General features: G+C 32.2%; 2 protein-coding genes across 3 annotated transcripts; both read left to right on the top strand.

The window, feature by feature from the left end:
- Positions 1 to 7,762: 7,762 nt before the first annotated feature.
- On the top strand, positions 7,763 to 11,416 carry LOC131602986 (histone-lysine N-methyltransferase ASHR2). Of its 2 annotated transcripts, none has more exons than XM_058875222.1 (2): positions 7,763 to 9,381; positions 11,089 to 11,416. In XM_058875222.1, exon 1 carries the CDS (start codon positions 8,150 to 8,152, stop codon positions 9,359 to 9,361), a length of 1,212 nt encoding a protein of 403 aa, XP_058731205.1. In that variant the 5' UTR covers positions 7,763 to 8,149; the 3' UTR covers positions 9,362 to 9,381; positions 11,089 to 11,416. The 2 variants fall into 2 exon arrangements, with proteins under 2 accessions (XP_058731205.1, XP_058731204.1); XM_058875221.1 differs by having other exon boundaries at positions 7,764 to 9,381; positions 11,073 to 11,416.
- Positions 11,417 to 14,175: 2,759 nt separating this feature from the next.
- LOC131607672 (uncharacterized) lies at positions 14,176 to 16,057 on the top strand. The gene is made up of 5 exons (XM_058879649.1): positions 14,176 to 14,424; positions 14,523 to 14,710; positions 14,802 to 14,889; positions 15,309 to 15,473; positions 15,561 to 16,057. The coding sequence occupies exons 1-5, from the start codon at positions 14,313 to 14,315 to the stop codon at positions 15,869 to 15,871; spliced, it is 864 nt and encodes a 287-aa protein (XP_058735632.1). The 5' UTR covers positions 14,176 to 14,312; the 3' UTR covers positions 15,872 to 16,057.
- Positions 16,058 to 20,360: the final 4,303 nt, after the last annotated feature.

Here is a 20,360-nt window from a genome sequence, read left to right as displayed (position 1 = left end):
TTATGAGGTTCAACTCATTTTAAATTAATATAGTTTGAAAATGCATTTCTCTATGTTATTTGGGTGTGTTCGAAGATACATCTTCGAAATGTTTTTTAAAGACTTTAAAAGGTGTTCAAAGGGTGATTTATTTCGGAGATGAATCTCCGAAAACACTCTAAATCATTTCAGAGCACCACCATTGTCCCAACATTGTAATGTTTGCGGCCAACTTATATTATAGTAAAATCAAAATAAAATCAATGTAAAATGTAGTTGAATGAAATTAAAAAGTCATACATTAAGTATAGCACCAAGTTATTTGCGGCGGGCGTCGGGTGGAGCAACCTCATAGGGAGGTCTCAGAATGATTTGCAAGTATAAGTACATGACGTCAAAAAGATGTGTCTGGCGGTGACCCTCGTATGGGCAAAACCTAACGTCATATGGTACCATACGGTCAAGAGATACTCTAAATGGCTCGAAAACACCATTCCCCTGTACAAAACAAATGCGGCTGCACGTGGTTAGTCATCATCGTAGTGTAGCGCAGCTTCCCACCCAGTGATGCGAGGGAAGTGGGAGATGATCCATCCTTAAAAATGATTCAAATAAAATATTAATAACAAGTGTAAGAAATGAATTATGAAAATATTAGTAACAAGAAATTACTGTAAGCAACGTGCATCTCCTTGTCATATGCTTCGTCTTCCAAAGAAAAATCTCGCCCAGGTTCGAGTACAGGTAGACCAAACAGGCGGCCCCCAATTATACTCGTGAACCGCATTCAGTTCGATGAAGTACTTAAGGTAGACCACATCGACATAGGTTGCATTGTTGTCCACAAACATGAACGTGCCAACCAAGAACAATAGGTAAAACCTTAATGTGCAATGTTGCTGATATTAAACATGCACATCGTCGCCTACGACATCCAAGGCCGATTCTTTGAATTTGGGTGCCTCGAGCGAATCAAAAAATTGTTGCCCCTATAATTTTTTAAATAATAAATACATAAAGATTAAAGAAATAATTGGATAAAAAAACACATTTCAATTGACATTGTGCAAATAGAATACAAATACGGATCTTTGAATCAATGTTATACTACATCAAAACATAAACCACTATAAAGAGACTTATTCTTCTTCTTCTTGATCTAATCTTTTTTCCTATAAAGAAATTGACCAAACCTTTAAAATTATTTAAATATCATCTTCTTAACATTTTTGCTGCAAAATCATTAATAATTGTTTCATAATCAAGGTTCTTCAAAATATTATTTTCAATTGAAATCAACGCAAGATTATTTAATTCATCTTGTGACATAATAGATCTCAAATAAAATTTTAATAATTTTAATTTAGAAAAAATTATTTCAACATATGCAACACTGATATGAATAGTATTCTATAAACTATGCATGCATTAGGAAAACAGTTAAAAGTCTTTAAAGAACTCAATATCATATAGTTTGATTTTGATTCAACTGTTAAAACTTCTATAATAACTTTCAATTCTTCAAACAAAATTTCACCATCAAGATCAAGAGAACCGTCGTGTTTTAAACAAGTTTCAAGATGTTTAGAACATGCTTCTAAGTCCCTTTCAAATAATGATCTAAGCCTTTCAATACTAAACAAGAATCCAAAAATATTTTCATATGTGCTATACTGCTCAAATCTTCTATCAAGTGAGCCAATTGTTTGATCTATAATATATAAGAAATAATGATTTTGAAAAGACTCTTCAGCAGACTCAAGATTCAATTGTGTGGGTTGAGATGAATTTTCATCATAGTGTTTTTTAAATGAATTTGACGTTTTTGAATAAACACGCATTCAATCTCTATTTCATTCCCGATCAGTTCAGCACTAGCTTTAGCATTTACAAATCCAAATTCTCTATATTTTTTCAAATATTTGATCAAACCTTTTACTAGTTCTATAGCCACATCAATACCAATGTCTTTTTTTTTTTTGCAAACTTTTGCTAATTTCATTAACAACAGTTAATAATTCAAACCAAATAATCATAGCTGCTAAAAATTCTAAGTTTCCAATTTCATGAGTAGCTAAAGATTCGGCTTCACTCTTAATTTTAGGAACATTATCTTGTTCAGCTAGTTGAAGTAATGCTTCTCTTACATCTGAAGTTTGACATTTAATTGCATATACACTATTTACATGACTTTCCCAACGAGTGTTGCGACAATGATTTAATTATAGATATATTAATTGATTTTATTCTACTCTATATTTTATTTAAGGAAAATTACATTTATTTATTAATTTTGACTTTGTAGTGCCCCTATAATTCTCTTTATATATATATATATATATATATATATATATATATATATATATATATATATATATATATATATATATATATATATATATATATATATATATATATATATATATATATATATATATATATATCAAAAAAAATTTGGTGCCCCTAAAATTAAGGTGCCCTGGGTTGCTGCCCCACGAGTCCGTGCTCAGAGTAACCCCTAACGACATCCAAGGCCCACTGCAAATGGTTTTTATAAAGCTTTACCTAAAACCTAAGCATCAGTACCTATAATGTCATGTGTCTCATGTGCAGGTTCACTTGGGTCTGTCATGTGCAGCTTCACCTGGGTCAGTCCCTAATTGAGTGACCATTAAGTCGGCGCCTTCCTCTCGACCAATACTCTAATGGTGCAGTAATATCCCCCTAATAGGAAGATGCAGGTGGTAAGAGACGTCATCCAAGGTGATGGTTATCTCGCCTATAGGTAGGTGGAAATATGAGGTCTTTGAGTACTACCTCTCTGCAAAATTTCCCTGCATGTCGTGGTTTACGGTCATGTACATATCAGAACATAAACCGGCAAGACTGAAATAGCGGATAACATCAACGCACAAAATAGTAATGGACTATGCCTATAACACCCTACTTCCCGACTCAATAAATAACTCAAACAAAACAAGAATAATACATATATTCTCCAAGTAGAATGTTACTCAAACAAAAACCATCATCCAAACTAAAGCATTTATTTATAATTAAATCATTCAATACGTAACAAAAGTTTTATAAAGTATTATGGAATTAAAAGCTTTAACAACAAACTCAAAATTAAATATGGTTCATCTCCAAAAATAAAGGAAAGATATGCAACTTAACATAAATAAATAACAACTCGTTCCTATAGTGTTATACATCAGAGTGACTACACTAAAAGACTCGATCGACAAGCAACTAAAAAGACACAACACCGTCCTCAACCTCAAGCTCATACTCAGGTACCTGATTGTTTGTACTCCAGAGGAGCACAGACGCAACAACACAAACAGGGGATGAAAATATATTCAATAATTAACTATGCATAAACAATCAGAGTAGTTTAATACACACAGGTTTTCACCCACTAACATAGTCATATGCATTTATTAATACAATGCAAACTCACAATGCATCAATGACTCATATGCATGTGGTACCGACTCAACAAAGGTTCCATCTACTGAATCCATGAGCCCCACACAAGCTCGGAAAAGTCACAAGTTCCTTCACCGAGACTCCTAACCTACTTGTTTTTCAAGAACAACAAAAATATATGATGCATGAATGAACTAATGCATCATCAAAACAATTCAACAACAATTAACAATATGACATCGAACCATACAATTCCTATACAATAACTACAAGGTGGTTTCCACAACGAAACTACATATCTCAACTCAAACACGTTATCATTATATGTATAACAAATCATCTCATAATCACATCAACATATACTCACTCATTTATAACAACATCATCAATATTCAACATTTACATTGTTAACCAATTATAATGAACATTTTCAACACTGTAACATCATCATAGAATAAGATCAACAATATACGCATAATTCTCATCAATTATTCATGTTATCATGACACATTCAGCCCCTGAAACTAACTCCATTTGATGGTAAATTGCACTGGCTTTTTAACAGGGAGACATTTGGACTTACAAATCAAAAGTTATGGCCAAAACAATTTTCGACCGAAAAACACAAACATCAACTTCCGCGCTATGCGCGGCAGCGACTGACTAAATGTAGAATTTTCTGTGTTTTTCACTGTTTGAGGTCTTCTGGACCTCCAATTTTGATTCTGTAAAAACCTCCGATCTCAAAATTTGACGTACTACAATTATCTAATGATGTAAACAACAATTGAACCCATATTGTTCTTAATTTTCTCAAAAATCTATTAACCCCAAAGCATCAACTTTCAATTGTAGTGGTAAACAATACAATTTCAAAACACTACAAAGTCACTTAATTTAAAACCTCACTCAAACACTCCTTAACACCAAAATAAATTATTTTTGAGTTTCTAACACGTCAAGCCAACTTACCACTATAATCTCATCACATAGTCATCAATTAACATCGAATTAAACAATTTATCAATCATATTCATGTTTCTTTACTCTCACAACTCCCTAAACTGCAAACATCATCAGTTGTGGAAAATACATGAACACACCGAAATAGAATTTCATTCATACATGGACACACGAAATTTAACCCTCATAACAACAATTCCATCATCATTCATATTCATCAATTCATCACAAATAAAAAACACATAAGCCCTAATGGAGGCCAAGGGACACCTCCTTACCCTTTCATGATATAGCACCCATAGATGAATAATCTCCCCCTTACCTCAATTTCAACCAATTGAACCTTAAGCTTTTGATTGAATGATTATTCTCTCTTAGCCTTTGTTCTTCTAGCCTCTCCAACCAAGCTTTACGTACTAATAAAAAACCCTCACTTTTTCTCAACTTCTCTATTTATAATAACCAACTCCCTAATTAGGCTTTCCCTATTCTACCCTTACTTACTCCCCTAACTCTCTACTTCGCCCTCATTATTTTTCACAATTCCCACTTTACCCCTTATTTCTCTACTATCTCATATTTCTTTTTAATTAATTTAATAATCAATTTCTATAATCTATATCATTCACATAATCCAACTAAATTATCATTATTTATAATTAATTAAAATTCTAAATAATTCTAACAACCATACCAACATCTTACTCTCTCTCCCTACACCTCCACCTCAAGGATACTTACCCCCACAACCACACAACAAGCAAATAAATCATTCAAAAGGCATAAATAAATAAATTATAAATAAATTAATTATAAATAATCTAATAAAAATGGGGTCTTACAGTGCCAGCTCCAAAATCTTCCTACCGTGGTTAATCACTTTCAAACAACCACGCTCCTGTAAAAAGAAAATATAACCATTAGTATGAATTTAATTAGTTGACAACATATGTATTGCAAAAGAAAAGAAATATACCTCTCCATACCAAACATGCCTAGCAGCATGATATGCGTAATTATAAAGTAATGAGGTGTCAAATGGCCCTCTTGGATAACTTTCTAAAGGGGCATATGGATCGGTTGCGCCTTCCTCTTAGGCTTCAGGGTCAACATGGGCTTTAGAAACACAGGTTCTGCTGCATCATATGCATGCGATGCTTGAGATAATCAGCAATGAGAACCACACGGTCGGGGCTATGAGGTAGGTGCACCATCAAACAAGTTATCAATAACTCGTGGCCTCGTGGTCCCCACCACTGCGGCTCTCTCTCATCGTATCGACGCATTTTGAAACACACGCCGGAGCCTAATCCTTCATGCGTTGTTATTAGTCATTGCACCTACGTTAGAAACAAAGACATATATAAACAAAGGTCCAAAGAAATTCAAAAATTCCACAAAATCACCCAATTTTTTTCCTGAGTACAATCTGGAGATGTATCTTTGAAAACAGTGCAGAGCAAATTCGGTAATGCATCTCCAGTCAAAGTTGTGATTTTGGTCCCATGGGAGAAACTCATTTTCTGCCCTACCGATCCCAAAAAAGTTCAATCGAAATGCATGTTCTTCTAGCCAACTTATTTCATTTACACTACTACCTGATGTACCTAAAATAACTAATGCAGCTTAATAAAATAGTTACAAATCAAAACATAAAAAGAAACAAAAAGTCAAAAAATTTACCAAATCATATTGATTGATGAGAAGGAGAATCTTGGATGTTATGATATGCTGAAAAGTGTTTCATTGATATAAGCTTGATTGAATGAATGCGGAGGTAAAATTATTGTAGAGATTAAATGATATTTTTTGAGAACTTTTGAGAAAATTAAGAAGGGGGAAGAGGGAAGGGTTCTGGCACGGGATATGTATCAAAATTGTCTGGAGATGCATTTTCGGACCACCCACAATTGTTTGAGTGAATGGTGTTTACGAAGTTTCATCTTCGGACACACTTTTTACACATACGAAGATGGATCTCCGGATTAAATTTTAACGTAAAAGGGGTGCCTCTTTAATTTGGTATGAGAAATGGTAAAAATAGATGCGTCTGGAGATACATCTCCGAACACTAGGGACATTCTAGACTTTTCATGGTGGTGTGAGATGACAACTAAGGATGGAAAAAGTATCCCTCTTTTCTTTGTCCAATAAGGAGATGAGTGTTCTATTTCTATAAAATTCCATGGCGCTAATGACATGCATGGTGAGAACTATAGATTGAATTGTGCTAGTTTTAAAATGTTAAGGGTTTGGTTGATGGGTGATGTATTTATGAAAGTATAAATGTTTTCAACTATGAAATGAAAAATTTCCTTTTCTCCATCTCTTAGAATTTAGATTCAACTAAACATTTGGATCGTGACTTGAGTGGTTTGATAGCAAAATCATATAGCATGTGACTCAATAAATTTTGAATATGCACTGATAGTATATGAAATTTCAAGTTGGATCTAACTCAATTTTTCAGAACCGATTTATATGGTTAAATTTTTTTGTTTGTAGATTCTTGAGCTTGACCTATATTAAAGCTCTATTTAAAGGTTCTCAAGCTAAGCTCGTGTAAAGGCTCTGTTTGTTGGTTTTTAAGCTAACTAGTGTATGCTCTATCTATTATTGTTGAAGGTTCGCGGGCAAAATTTGTAAAATGTTCAAGTGTGTTTTAGTGGGACACTTAAGAGAAAACTCTTAGGGATATGAGTAGATCAAGTGGCTATGTGGAACATGTATAAATTTCTAGTGCACTTTTTCTATCTTATCTCTTTATTTTATTTTGTTTATGTTATTTTCGTCGTGTATCCCACTTCATCTTCATCTTATTTCTATATTTTTGTTGCCGCATCCATGTGTAATTATCAATACTAAAATAGAAGATAAGCTAAAGTTATTAATAAGAAGATATGGAATAGCTCAGACATATTGTGCATGATGATTGTCATCTTCCCAAATTGAAGATGAAATGAAAAGGTCTCCTTGTATCACCACTCAATGAAAACATATAACAAAAAATTGTCTAGCATGAAGAGCAAACATAACACCAACGACATCAGACCAACAACATCCACTAAACTCATGACCTTTTCATACATATGCACATCTAAACAAATTTCCAACTTTAACACATGAATATGGACTTCCAGTGAAACACGATTTTATAGTAATCAAATCATAAAATATTAATTATTTTCATTAAAAACAATATATAAAATCAAATTAAATATTAATTCGTTTCATTAAAAATAATATATAAAATCAAATTAAGTTAAAATATTTATATCTTAGACAACATGATAATCATACACATTTTTTTAATTAAAAATAACAAATTAATAGTTTTACCCCCAAATTTTCTTAAAATAAAAACAGACAATACATAACATTATTATTTTAATTTATGTTAAACCCTAAAACGCTTGTCAATAGGAATGTAAAACCCTAGAACTCAAAAATTCAGCACCTTCGGCACCTTTACCCTCGTTGTCTTGAGCCGCATTGAACTCAACTAACTTGCCGGAGCTCGCAGCCGAAGTTTCTCACCGGCCACCTTAAACAGCGACAAAACCGGCCAGGTTTTCCTTCTTTATTTCTGTTGTGGATTTTCATTCCCCTTTCACTACTTAGAAAATGGTGTAGTTGGTATGCTGTATTGTGTGTATTCAATCTGAAACCCTAATTTATTCAATCATCATTTTCATCCCATTACCAGTATTTACATTGATTCAGTAGAAATTGATAAAATTGCACTTGATTTTGAGAATCATCTATTGAAAAAAAAATGGCTGTTCCAAGTTCTGTTTTGAAGTTAGAAGAAATTCAAGGAAGAGGAAGAGGAATAGTTGCATCTCAGCCTCTCAAAGCTGGACAAGTCATCCTCACAGATTCTCCAATCCTTCTCTACCCTACTTACCCCTTCTCTCAACAACACTCTTCTTCTTTTTGTGATCATTGTTTCAAATCTTGTTCCTCATCTTCACTTGTTTCATGCCCTTCTTGTCACCGATATCGTTTTTGCGATTCGACTTGTCTCTCAAAAGCTCTCAATTCCTCTCATTCTACCTTTGTTTGTCAGTCATTATCTAAATTACACTCCAATTCGCTTCTCCTTCAACAAACCGTCGAATGCCAACTCCAAGCTCGGTTTCTCATTGCTGCTTACAATCTTGCTGTTAACAACCCGACAAATTTTCAGATTTTGTTGTCTCTTCAGGGTTCTTTTGATAATGATGGTGCAGCTCAGTTCTTACACCCGATTATTTCATCGCTGTTTTCGCACCCGCATAATGAGTTGTTTTCTTTGCAACTCACTTCTTCACTTCTTGCTAAGGATAAGCTCAATGCTTTTGGTATAATGCATCCTTTCTCTGAGAATGATGGACATAGGTCTGTTAGAGCTTATGGTATTTACCCTTATGCGTCTTTTTTCAACCATGATTGTCTTCCCAATGCCTGTAGATTTGATTATGTTGACGTGAATCCACCTTATCATGCCGATGGTCTTAATAATACAGATTTTGTTATTAGGATGATTCATGATGTTCCTCAAGGTAGAGAGATTTGTTTGAGTTATTTCCCTGTTAATGAAAACTATTCTAGTAGGCAGAAAAGGTTGTTGGAAGACTATGGTTTTGCGTGTAATTGTGATCGATGTAATGTCGAATCGAATTGGTCAGATAATGAGAGTGTTGAAGAAAATGCAGAGGAGGATAAACAAGAGATTATGGTTATGGATGATGAGGAGGAGGACGAGCAATATGAAAATATGGAACCATCAGATACCGACAATAACGATTTCCCACATGCTTATTTCTTTTTGAAATACATGTGTGATAGAACAAATTGCGGGGGAACTTTAGCTCCTCTACCACCTAAGGGTGATGCATTATCTAATGTAATGGAATGTAATGTCTGTGGTAAATTGAAGAAGGATGATGACGACATCAATGTCGGTGATAATGGGCAAGATGGAGAAGTTCCCATGGAGGACTAAGCATTCAGGATGGCACTTTTGTAAGTCTTCTGGCACCCATCTAAATGTTTTTGTGATTAATTTGTATTTAATTCATTCTCGTTGCATCAATTTTTTTGCCACTTATACAACTCTGCATTGGTCTGCTTACTAGCTTTTGGGTTATTACTATTATTATTGTTATGAGTCTCTTGCATACATTTAAGTTTGTCATCATTCCCTAAGCATGCACGTGTATAAAAAAAAATACTATGAAGTTATTGAAATTTCACCAGTTGATTTTTTAAACAATGACTATTGCTCCTCTCCATATACTATATTCAGTTCATCAATTTAGAGGATCTTAATCCTTTGTTGATGGTTGTAACTCTTTGGTTTTGAAAGTTAATTTCAAAATCTAAACCCGTCCGTCTAAAATGAGGTTGAATTAGTTTTTTACTTAAATTCAAAACAGTTTTTCAACTAAAAATAAGTTTTATAATTTCTGTTTTTTTTCTTTAACGCGAAGACATCACTGCTGATAGTCTACGGCCTCTACTTGGTCTACGACCAATACTTGAACCATCATTTTGACCACCACTAGGCACCTATTCGACCATCTTCAACCACCACTCTAATCACTGCCAACCACCTCTGTGACGACCTCTTATCACCATTTTATCTACCTATGATCTCCAATCAAGCATCCACAAACTATAATTATGATCATCGCTCCGACCACCGCCCACCACCACTCTAACCTGGTCGACCCACATTCCAACCACAATCAATCACTATTTAATCCACATCTGATCTCGAAATGTGACCATCACTTTCACCATTGCCGGACCACCCCCAATGACAACTCCATCCGTTTCAACCATTACTAATCACCACCACCGCCCTCCAACCACCAGTGATCCCCACTCTGATATGCGTATGCAGACTCTCACTATTTTCAAACTACTAAATAATTAGATTAAGATATATTTATTATAAAATTTTATTTTTAAAACCGGTTATTGTTTTTTAAAAAATTTCACAACTTGAAAATTTTTATATTCGAAATTAAAATTGATTTTTGAAAATTTCAAAATATAAAATAGAAAACCACCCTGAATGGGGTTTAAACATTTTTTCAGTATTTTATATTTACAAAATTATTTTATAATCGCGAGATTTTCTTGCAGTTGCAGAAAACATATGGATCTGTTACAACTGTAGAACTTATTTTAAGAGTTTGAAACGTTTGATTTTGTTCCGATGTTATTATTACAATTCCTTCTGGTTTGACCTAATGTTTTTTTTAATGATTTTAACAAAATTTGCTGTCAAACCATTATTAGTCTTGGGACCCTCTCTGTTCAAGTCATTTGTTAAGGAAAAGATAATGCACGAGGCTTAGTTATTGATAATCATAACAAGAGATGAAATGAAGAATAGGAAGTAAAAGAAAAAGAAATGTAACCCTTATGTTGAATAGTTGTAATCAATTCAAATGTAAAGTTATCTTATCTCTTTTTTTCTCCTTTTACCCTCTTTTATAAATGGCTTGTTCATCACACCTATCAACCTGTTTTTCATTTTTCTGTTATATTTAGAATTTCAAAATGTATCGCCAAACTTTCTATCTCTTGTTGCTGATATCCTCATTTTCTTTGAATTTGATTAGTGTTCCATTACCTGGTTCTGTTTAATTATATGTATGCATGGTTCACCATTTTTTCTAATTCGGTCATGGGGTTATTTACAGGATTGATGTGTTGTAGGCATTGTTGCATGTTGATGGAGGGAATTCTTTCTGGATTTTCTGCATATTGCACTCTTTACAAGCTGGGACAGACAGAGCTTAAAGCTCAAGAATCAAATGAAACTTTTACTTATGTTTTATGTTTTAGTGGTGGCTGCTGTCCACCTTTCAGTTAAAAAAAAAATGTTTTAGTGAGTGTAATATCATGTTTTATGCTCCGGTTTGTTGCTTTATTCGAAATTCTGCTTTAAATTTTGGGGGAAAATATATTAGGATCTCATTTTGAAATACATTATACTTTTATTTTAGATAATAATAATAATGATAGTCTCTTGCTTGATGACAATGTTTTGTAGTATTTATTTTTTATATTGTTTCGTTATTTATAAATAAATTAAGTTAACTTGTCTAAAAATTGCCTGAAAATTTAATATAACTAAATTATGCTAACAACTGCAATTTGGGTATCTCTTAACCGTTCTTCTATTGGTTGACTTTTTATAAATTGGAGATGATGTAAAATTCTATTAATGCACTAAAATATATTTTACAATTGTAACTAAACTCTTATCACTGAGTTAGTACATTTACACTACCTAATTTTCATCTTAAATTATTGCAAAAACACAATGGATTTATCTAACTTTATATTTGGTGCATATCCTCTTTTTTGTAAAAATAGATACTCCTATTTTAATTTCAAAAAATAAAGTATGTAGATTTAATGAGATACTTTAATTTCAAAAAATAAAGTATGTAGATAAATGAGATATTTTAATTAAAGAAAATAAAGGATGTGGATAAAAATGAACACTTGCATGTCTTTGGGTAAAGTTTACGGAATATCTGCTTTTTTTCTTTTTAAATTTCTTATACCAAAAAATTACACCAAGTTGTATAAATGTTAAAGAAAACCATAAAAAGAGTTTAAAGTTTTTGTTCTTATGAATTTATAACTTAAATTCTAATTCTAGACTTTAGAGACGTGGAATAATTTAAACAACTTAATGTTGATTAGTGAGAGAAATATGTGTAACCAAAGTTTCTCAAGAGTATGGTGAAAAATAAACATTAATCGTACCTGTAACAAGGACAAACACCAACTCTTACCAACCTTACAACTAAGTTCCAATTCCATATTGAATTATTGATTAATGGGTTAGTATAATTTCCAAAAAAAAATTGCCATTCTGCATTAATTAATGCAAAGCAATTTACCAGATGAAAAATAGCATAACTTTAATGATACCAAACACTTTCAAATATTTGAATTTGCGATCAATGCATAAATCACACTATTCATATCTTGACCCATCATTTCTATCATCATATTGGGTCAAAAAATTAAATTTATATGTACATGCATTTATTAATTTAAGTGAGTTATTCTATAAATAAAAAAGTTAAAAAATTAAGATGATAAGTACTTATTCAATTAAGAGTTCTAGCATGCGATTTACCTTTTTAGGTTTTTTTAATGGACTCTTAAGGATTTTAATGTAGTGTCTCTTTTCTGATTTATCATATGAATCAATATTTTTAATGAAAATAGGACATATAAGAAATTATTATTATTTTTCTTTCTATTATTGTACTATGCAATTAAAATTTCATGGGCTTTAATTAAAATTTGATTCAATAATTTGGGCTCAATTAGTATAATCTCCCTAACCCTACATTGAAGCATTAAATATTTTCAACATCATAATTGTTTACTTGTTTTATCTAAGTACTCATAAAATGTTGCTATGAATGTAAATAGAAATTGCGTTTTTGAAACTTTTATGAATTCAAATTTCCACTATAATATCCTTTATTCTCTTAGTCGGTAAATATTTATTTACATGTCAAAAAGTGACATTTTTCCATAATGTTTCTTTCATAGTTAATGGAGTTATTATATGTCAATTTCATCTAAGTTATTGTAATACATAATTTATGATTAAAAAAATTAATAATATTGTGAATAAAAAGCTTCTGTTAAAATTCAATAAGTTTTGACACAAAGAACCACATAGATTTAGTGTTAAATTGTGAGTGCAACAATCAATATCCACACAAACTACAATGTCTGTTTGTGTTTGTGAGAGTAACAAAATTCCACACAATTAAACAAAATTCAAACCCCAAGGATAAAAAAGATGGTCCCTAAGACCAAAATCCATGATTTATTCCATCTTCTTCTTCTATTCATCTTTTTATATGGGCCCCTCAAAAGCATGCCATATTAGTGGGACCCCTTTTTTTTATTTTGCACCCACCAAGAAGATTTTTCCATGTGGTGGTGGAAAATAAACTTACTATATGACCCCCACCAATGAGTGACAAAATATGCAACTAAAATATTGATTCATCAATTCACAATAATAGATCTATTTAATCATTTCATAAGAACAAAATAATTTTTTTCTTAGACAAATAACCATAATCGTGTGTTGAGTATGACTCATAATAACATAAAGTAAAGAAATAGTAAAGTCGATTTAATAAAACGAAGGAAATAGTAGAGTCAATTTAGTTAAACGTCATGTGATTCTCTCTGTTCTCTACCCTTGTGTTTTGCTTAAAACCACATTAGGTCTAAATTGCGCATTAGACCCAATTGATTGTTGAAGACGATAGCCTCTCACAGTCATCAAATAATAAGACCCGACTATAACAATAGTCGTAAAGGATACACACTTAGCCGAACGCAATAAACAAATATCGTGTCCATTGAGCACAATGTATATTTGTGTTTTCTCTTTTGTCATTAATTACTGTTCTCACAAAACATCATACATTCACACACACAACTATGAAGTTTGAGACAAAATATTAAGATTAATAATATTGATATTTTTACACACATAAAAATTTAAGGGTCCATGTCAATGAAGGACAAAAAAACACAAAAGAAAAAGCTGAAATTTGAATTATGTCTGTGTTGAGGTGCATATGTCTTTTTGACACACCTAAACTATATTGCTTTTTCATTTAAGACCAGAAGCACAATATGATAGCCATAGCAATTATTTAGTCCCCCACATATGCAACCAAATGAAATAAAATTTAAAAAATAAAGTGAATCTTACACCATTTTCAGAATCCCAAGAAACATTCACTTTTAATATCCTTGCCCCTGCATTGACTGACTCCAACTATATACTCACCCAAGTTTCCATTACTTTTTCTATTTCCTTCCACTACTTGTACATAAATACACACACCCCTTCTCATCATTTTTTTCTAACCACACACAAAATGAATCATCTTCATTCCTTACCTTATGCTAACACCTTACTCTATAGTTCTTCCCTAGGTTTGGATTATCATAACCTTGGACTTGTCAATTCAGACAACAACATGTCTATAAGTACTAAATTTTTCTTTCTTTCTATAATGTTTTGTAGTATATGTATATTTTTTGAAATTAGAATGAACAATGTTAATGTTAGTTTTGTGATGTGGCAGTTATGGATGGAAGTGCGGCTTCATTTTCAACTCAAGAGTCTGATTTTTCAACTGGTTATTTAGAAGATGCTTTGGTTGAGTTTGGTGAAAATTCTAAACGTAGACGTTTGCTGTCATATACTGATACTACTGATGATGAACAAAGCAAGAGTACTATTACTACTACTTCCATTGATGATTTTGATAAGGTATAGTTGAGTATTTTTTTTTTTTTTTGATTTTAAGTTTGGAATTGTTTGTTGTTTTGGAAATGAGACTGATTTTTCTATGTAACTTCAGAATTTCTGGAATTTTAACCATATATGGAACCAACCAGTTGAGAATTTCTACTGCATGGATCAGATTGAAAGAATTTGTGGATTTTCAGGTATTTTTCTCTTCTTTTTACATGCATTCATTTAGAGAGTTATGATGATCAATTTGGTTCAAAATGTTGTTAGTTACGGAACATTGACACAAATACAGACATCAGACACTATATTGATAATAATTTGATGAAACTGTATGTGTCAACGTTGATTAGATGTTTAATACAGACACGTGTCAAACATCTGACATGTTTTCAATTTGAACTAGCTAGGTTATCATTGTTTTTAAAACATGAAAAGTTAGTGTTTCCTTTGTGATTAGTTATTATTGATTGAGAATTTGAAAAAGGATCCCAATGAAATCAAAAAGAAAAAGAAAAGAATAAAGTAAAAGTACAATATTATTAATAATAATTAATAACTAATGACAAATATTAATTGTTTCTTAATCATTTTTATTTGCTAATTGGTTACTTAGATGAGCATATAAGTCCATTAAGGAGTAGAATCAATGAGCAACAAAACATTCTCCTAGAAGACACTAAAACAACAGAAGAAACAATATCAGCTTCTGAATCTCCAAATTCATCCTCATCTTCATACAAAGAATCATTACCAAAAACCAGCAGAGACACCCCACTTGGTATGACATTCTTTCTTACATATATTTTCTGTTGCAGACCGCAGTTTAAAACCATGTTTTCTTAATTATAGTAATGATCGAAAACAGGAAGTAGTAATAGTAATGAAGAGATGATGTTGAGAAAGAAGAGAGTATCAAGAAGTACAACAAGAGTGGTGTATCCATTTGCACTAGTAAAACCAGGAGGAGAAGAAGACGAAGTGACACTAAATGACATAAACGAAAGGATGTTAATGGCACCAACAAGACCAGTAAGGCATCCAGTTGGTGACTTTGCATGTCGGCCATGCGTATCTGCAACAGGTCCAGGCCTTTCAGGGAAAGCAGTGGTGGCCCTTACAAGAATCCACACTCAAGGTAGAAGAGGCACCATCACTATTATCAGAACCAAAGACTAGTTCACAAAAAAATGTGAATTGTTTTCATCTTATGGCTTATTTAGCTTTTACTACTTGTATTGTTGTAGCAGCTTTTTCAGCCTCGTTGTTTTGCTTTGTTTTCATGTCCTTAATTGTAAAGATGGATAGTGATATATAATATATGTAATATATTTTTGTATAATATATAGTTTCATTTTATGTGTTAAAGTTGTTCTTCTCATAGATTTAGACCAAACATGCAGGGACAATTATTTTCAATGTTGTCTAGGTAGAAAATGGAAAATTTTAAAAGTAACATTGACAAATATTTGAAAAACCCGACAACACACGTGTCAACATCGATAATAATTTTAAAAAATAAATAGATTTAATATTCTATATATTAGACATCAGAGACGGTTTTATTTAAATATATCAGTTAAGAGTCTCACATCGGATAATATATATACCTTGAACATATTTTTTTTAATATCTGAATGTTTATGCTACAAATGATGAATATATCTATATTGAAAATAAATAATAAGAATAAACAAAGATAGCTCAATGGAATTAAGCTTTTCTGCCACTATTTGAGACTTTGATAAAGACAGAACCAGAGTTGGTGGCATTTGGTGGCACTGTTTCTGCATACACACTAACTTTATTATTCTTGGGGTGGGAAAGTTGATATATCTTTACTATATAGTATATTATATTTACATCTTAATTAAAATGAGATTTTTCAAATATAAAACATAATATAATTTTGTATATCATCATACTTATTAAAAAAAAGCTTAGTATCATGCTAACAAAATGCCAAATATAAAGAACAAGAATAAATGATTGCTGAACATAGAAGCAAGTATTCTTTCTCTTTTCTCTTTAATTTTTTCTTCTTTTTTCTTTATTGATTAGATAATATTACTTTTATAGCACAGGCAGAAAGAAAAAAATAATGTGCAGACCTATGTATTTAATTACCAACTTCAAAGATTTCAATCAAACTTTTTGTAAAATAAAGACAACTTATAGCTGCCACAAGACTTTTACCTTTTCTTAATCAAGAATTTGTAGAATTAATCCTTCTAATTCCAGATAAATTATATAGTAATAGTAGTAACTTGTGACATAGATTCTCACAATATATGAGTACACACTAAAGAACAAAAACATATGACAAATTGTGAGAATAGTCTCTCTATTGAATCTAGTAAATTGATACCTCAATCATTTGTCTTGCACTTAATATTTTATTATTTTCATGTAGTGGTTACCACAAAAGGCACTAAAATTCTTCATGCCTATTAATATTTTTGTTTTCATATGTTGTGGCATTTTCCTCACAGGTCAAACACTAATTAAATTTTTAAACATTGTAGATTGCAGAGTATCTAATATGGACCCTCATGAAATAATAATTGAATTATTAATGTACATTAAATTTAAATATGTATTCATAATCTCTGCATGCTTTATAGATCATCACTAATTTTTTTTGGGCTAGAAATTAAAATTAAATTGTTTGGCCATAGAAATAATTGAAAGCAACTCTGTCATAGCTGTACGGCAAAAGTATTTTCTCACTCAACATCTAATCAGACATTTATATGTTTTTTTTATAATATAAGATTTTGTGTATATGGTTTTGTCTCCTATAGCAACCATATATTGTCATTATTTAGATGAAGAAAGTTGTCTTAACTTTTTCCCTTTATATTTTCTTCTTGGACCATCTTTTTTATGCAATTTCATGGACCAATTGTCGTGTGAATTTTTTATAGGAATATATTTTATAATCATTACCATAATTTGAAATGGTGTGATCTTAGTTTAGTAATAAAAATGTTATGATTTAAATGTAAGAAATTTTGCAGAAAATCTTTATTCACTTTTGAGCATGTTAAGAATAGCTAGATAAATTTGAATATTATTTAGAAAAATATAGAAAAAGATTAAATATTATGTTGATCTTGAAATTTAAAAGTGGTGTAAGTTATGATGATGTTGTTGTAATAAGCATCAAAGTGATTGGTAGACAAAAAGTGAGGATGGTGCATTGGTTTGACAAGAGCAGCTTTTATAGGATTTGTAGTCAAAGAATGCAAACCAAGCATGAGTTGGAGTTCAATTCAACAGATTGCCAAGGCTTGGGTGGATTAAGCAATCATTCTTGTGTGGGTTGGTGTTATTATGGACTTCTGATATCATATATCATTTTCTTATATGTTTTTTTTAAAATATATTTTCATATAATATTAAATTAAAAGTAAAATTCAAAATAGAAAAATAATAATGTTAGAGCAACTAAAAGATTAAAATTAAAAAAAAAAAAAACAAAAGAAAAAGACAATCAACATATAATCCCCACTAAGACAGTTCGGTTAATGGTGTCATACTTCTACAATTATAAAGCAACTATATTTCATTTGATTTCTATATCTAATAATTAGGGGTTATAGTGTTACAAAAAATGTATATTAGTACGACTTATTTTACAATAATACATTTGATGCAGGGTTGTTGCCTCCACACCTAATTATCTTTTCACAACAAACAATTAAGCCTAAGAATAATTTGAAATTTTAATATATTTGTTCCTCTTTATTTTAGGAAATTTCTCTATAGACCTCCCAACCTTCTAGTCCACCTCTGGTGAAAAACCCAAACTACCCCTGACTTCGGAAGTTCATTTCTGAAATGCAAGAAAAAGGCGTTTTCGGAGATGCATCTCCGAAAGCGTCTTTTTTTTTTAAAAAATTGTCTTATTTCGAAAGTTCATTTCCGAAAACAGCATTTCGGAAGTTCACTTCCAAAATACTGCGCGTTCTGCAGATTTATTAAAACACTCCCCCTCCCCCATTCATTTACCCTAACTCAAATCAAAAACAAGCAAAGGCGAAAATTTGTGCAAACAGAATTCCAAGGCTGCATCAAGGCTCCAATCACACTGCTAAACAACATTCAAAAGCCCTCAATCCTAACACTTTGTAAGTTTTGAAATTTTTAGATTCATTATTCAAATGCATGTTATTTAGGGTTTTAATTGCATAAATGATATATGGTTAGCTTGTTAGTAGTATTTAGGTTGTTTAGAAGCATTTTGATTTGGTTTGAAGTTTGGTTTAGGGGTCTGCCATGGAAGTTGCAGAAAACTCCATCGCAGGGGTGTTTCGGAAGTTCATTTCCGAAAACACCTCCATCCCATTTTTCGGAAATGAACTTCCGAAATGTATCAGAAGTTCAAATTTTTTTTGTTTTTTATTTTGTCTCGCATATTAATCGATTTCAATTGTTTACAGGAACATGTCAGACAACCAACCAGCACGCATCAGACAGGGAAGGGAGACCAAGCCTGCGTCGGCTAGAGAGGGTAGGGAGTGTCCGTTTTAATTTGCAAGTACTTTATTTTTAACGCCTTTGTTTATTGTGCCTGTTTCTTTGAAGTTTGTGTGCATGCGTTCTGACTTCTTTGACGGCGTGTCGCTGGTTTCCAACGTCTTTGTTCTTTAATGATTTGTCTGTTTCCCAAGCGTTTTTGTCCCCTTTCTTCTTTTATAAAAGGAGGTCTCATGGACCTTTCTTTCTTCATTTTTACACAGGAATTGGTGGCGCTAAGGGAAGAAAGGGTTCTTCAAAGAAGGAGGTGAAGGAGAAGAAGAAGGTTTTGACTGGTTCTGCTTCTCGTCCCCTTGGGGTCCATTGCTCGGACGTGCAGGCTCAGTCTTCAGGCGTGATCAACGCTGATGGTTCTGAGACTGAGTGGGATGAGGATTGGTATAATTATCTTCATTCGGAGGAGTTCGCTCGTCCGGAAGAATAACGTGTTTTTGTTTTGTTTGATGTGTATTTTGTAACGCTCGTCGGGCAGAATAACGTGTCTTTGTTTTGTTTTGTTTTGATTTCGGATTGTATCTTTCGCACAGTGTTTTTTGATTGGATTTATCATCTTAGTATTTTCAGTTTATCTGTTGCTTATTTTTATTTGGCGTTTGCGTTTAATTAAAATGCGAGACAGTTTAAGAAAAAACATAAAAAAAAAACACAGTTTCTGCATAATTCGGAAGTTCATTTCTGAATTCACCCCCATGAGGTGTTTTCAGAAGTTCATCTCCGAAGACACCCCCCATGAGGTGTTTTCGGAGATGCACTTCCGAATTGTGGAAATTTTTTTTAAAAAAAAGCGCTTCGGAAGTTCATTTCCGAAGCAGTGGTTTTTTGGGATTTTCGCTGGGGGTGACCCCCATAGGGAGGTGGCTAAAGAAATTTTCTTATTTTAATATGAGTCCAAATCAATAATAACTATGCTTTTTTAAATCTATCGAATTTTTAAGATGGAGAGAAATGGATGTCAATGAAGCAGGCGGGGCGGAGATACATCACAATTCCCGTCTTCGAATCTATTTTTCATCTCCGCTTCGGATCTCTGCTACGGAGGATTTTGTCTCCATCACCGTCTCCGCAGGTCTCTACGGATCTCCAATATTCATGCGGAGATCCATAAACATGATTTTTTTTTAAACCA

This window comes from Vicia villosa, linkage group LG5 (genome assembly GCF_029867415.1).
Source record: "Vicia villosa cultivar HV-30 ecotype Madison, WI linkage group LG5, Vvil1.0, whole genome shotgun sequence".
NCBI classification, from domain to species: domain Eukaryota; kingdom Viridiplantae; phylum Streptophyta; class Magnoliopsida; order Fabales; family Fabaceae; genus Vicia; species Vicia villosa.
Note: the sequence above shows the minus strand (reverse complement) of the source record. Positions and strands in the feature narration are given on the sequence as shown.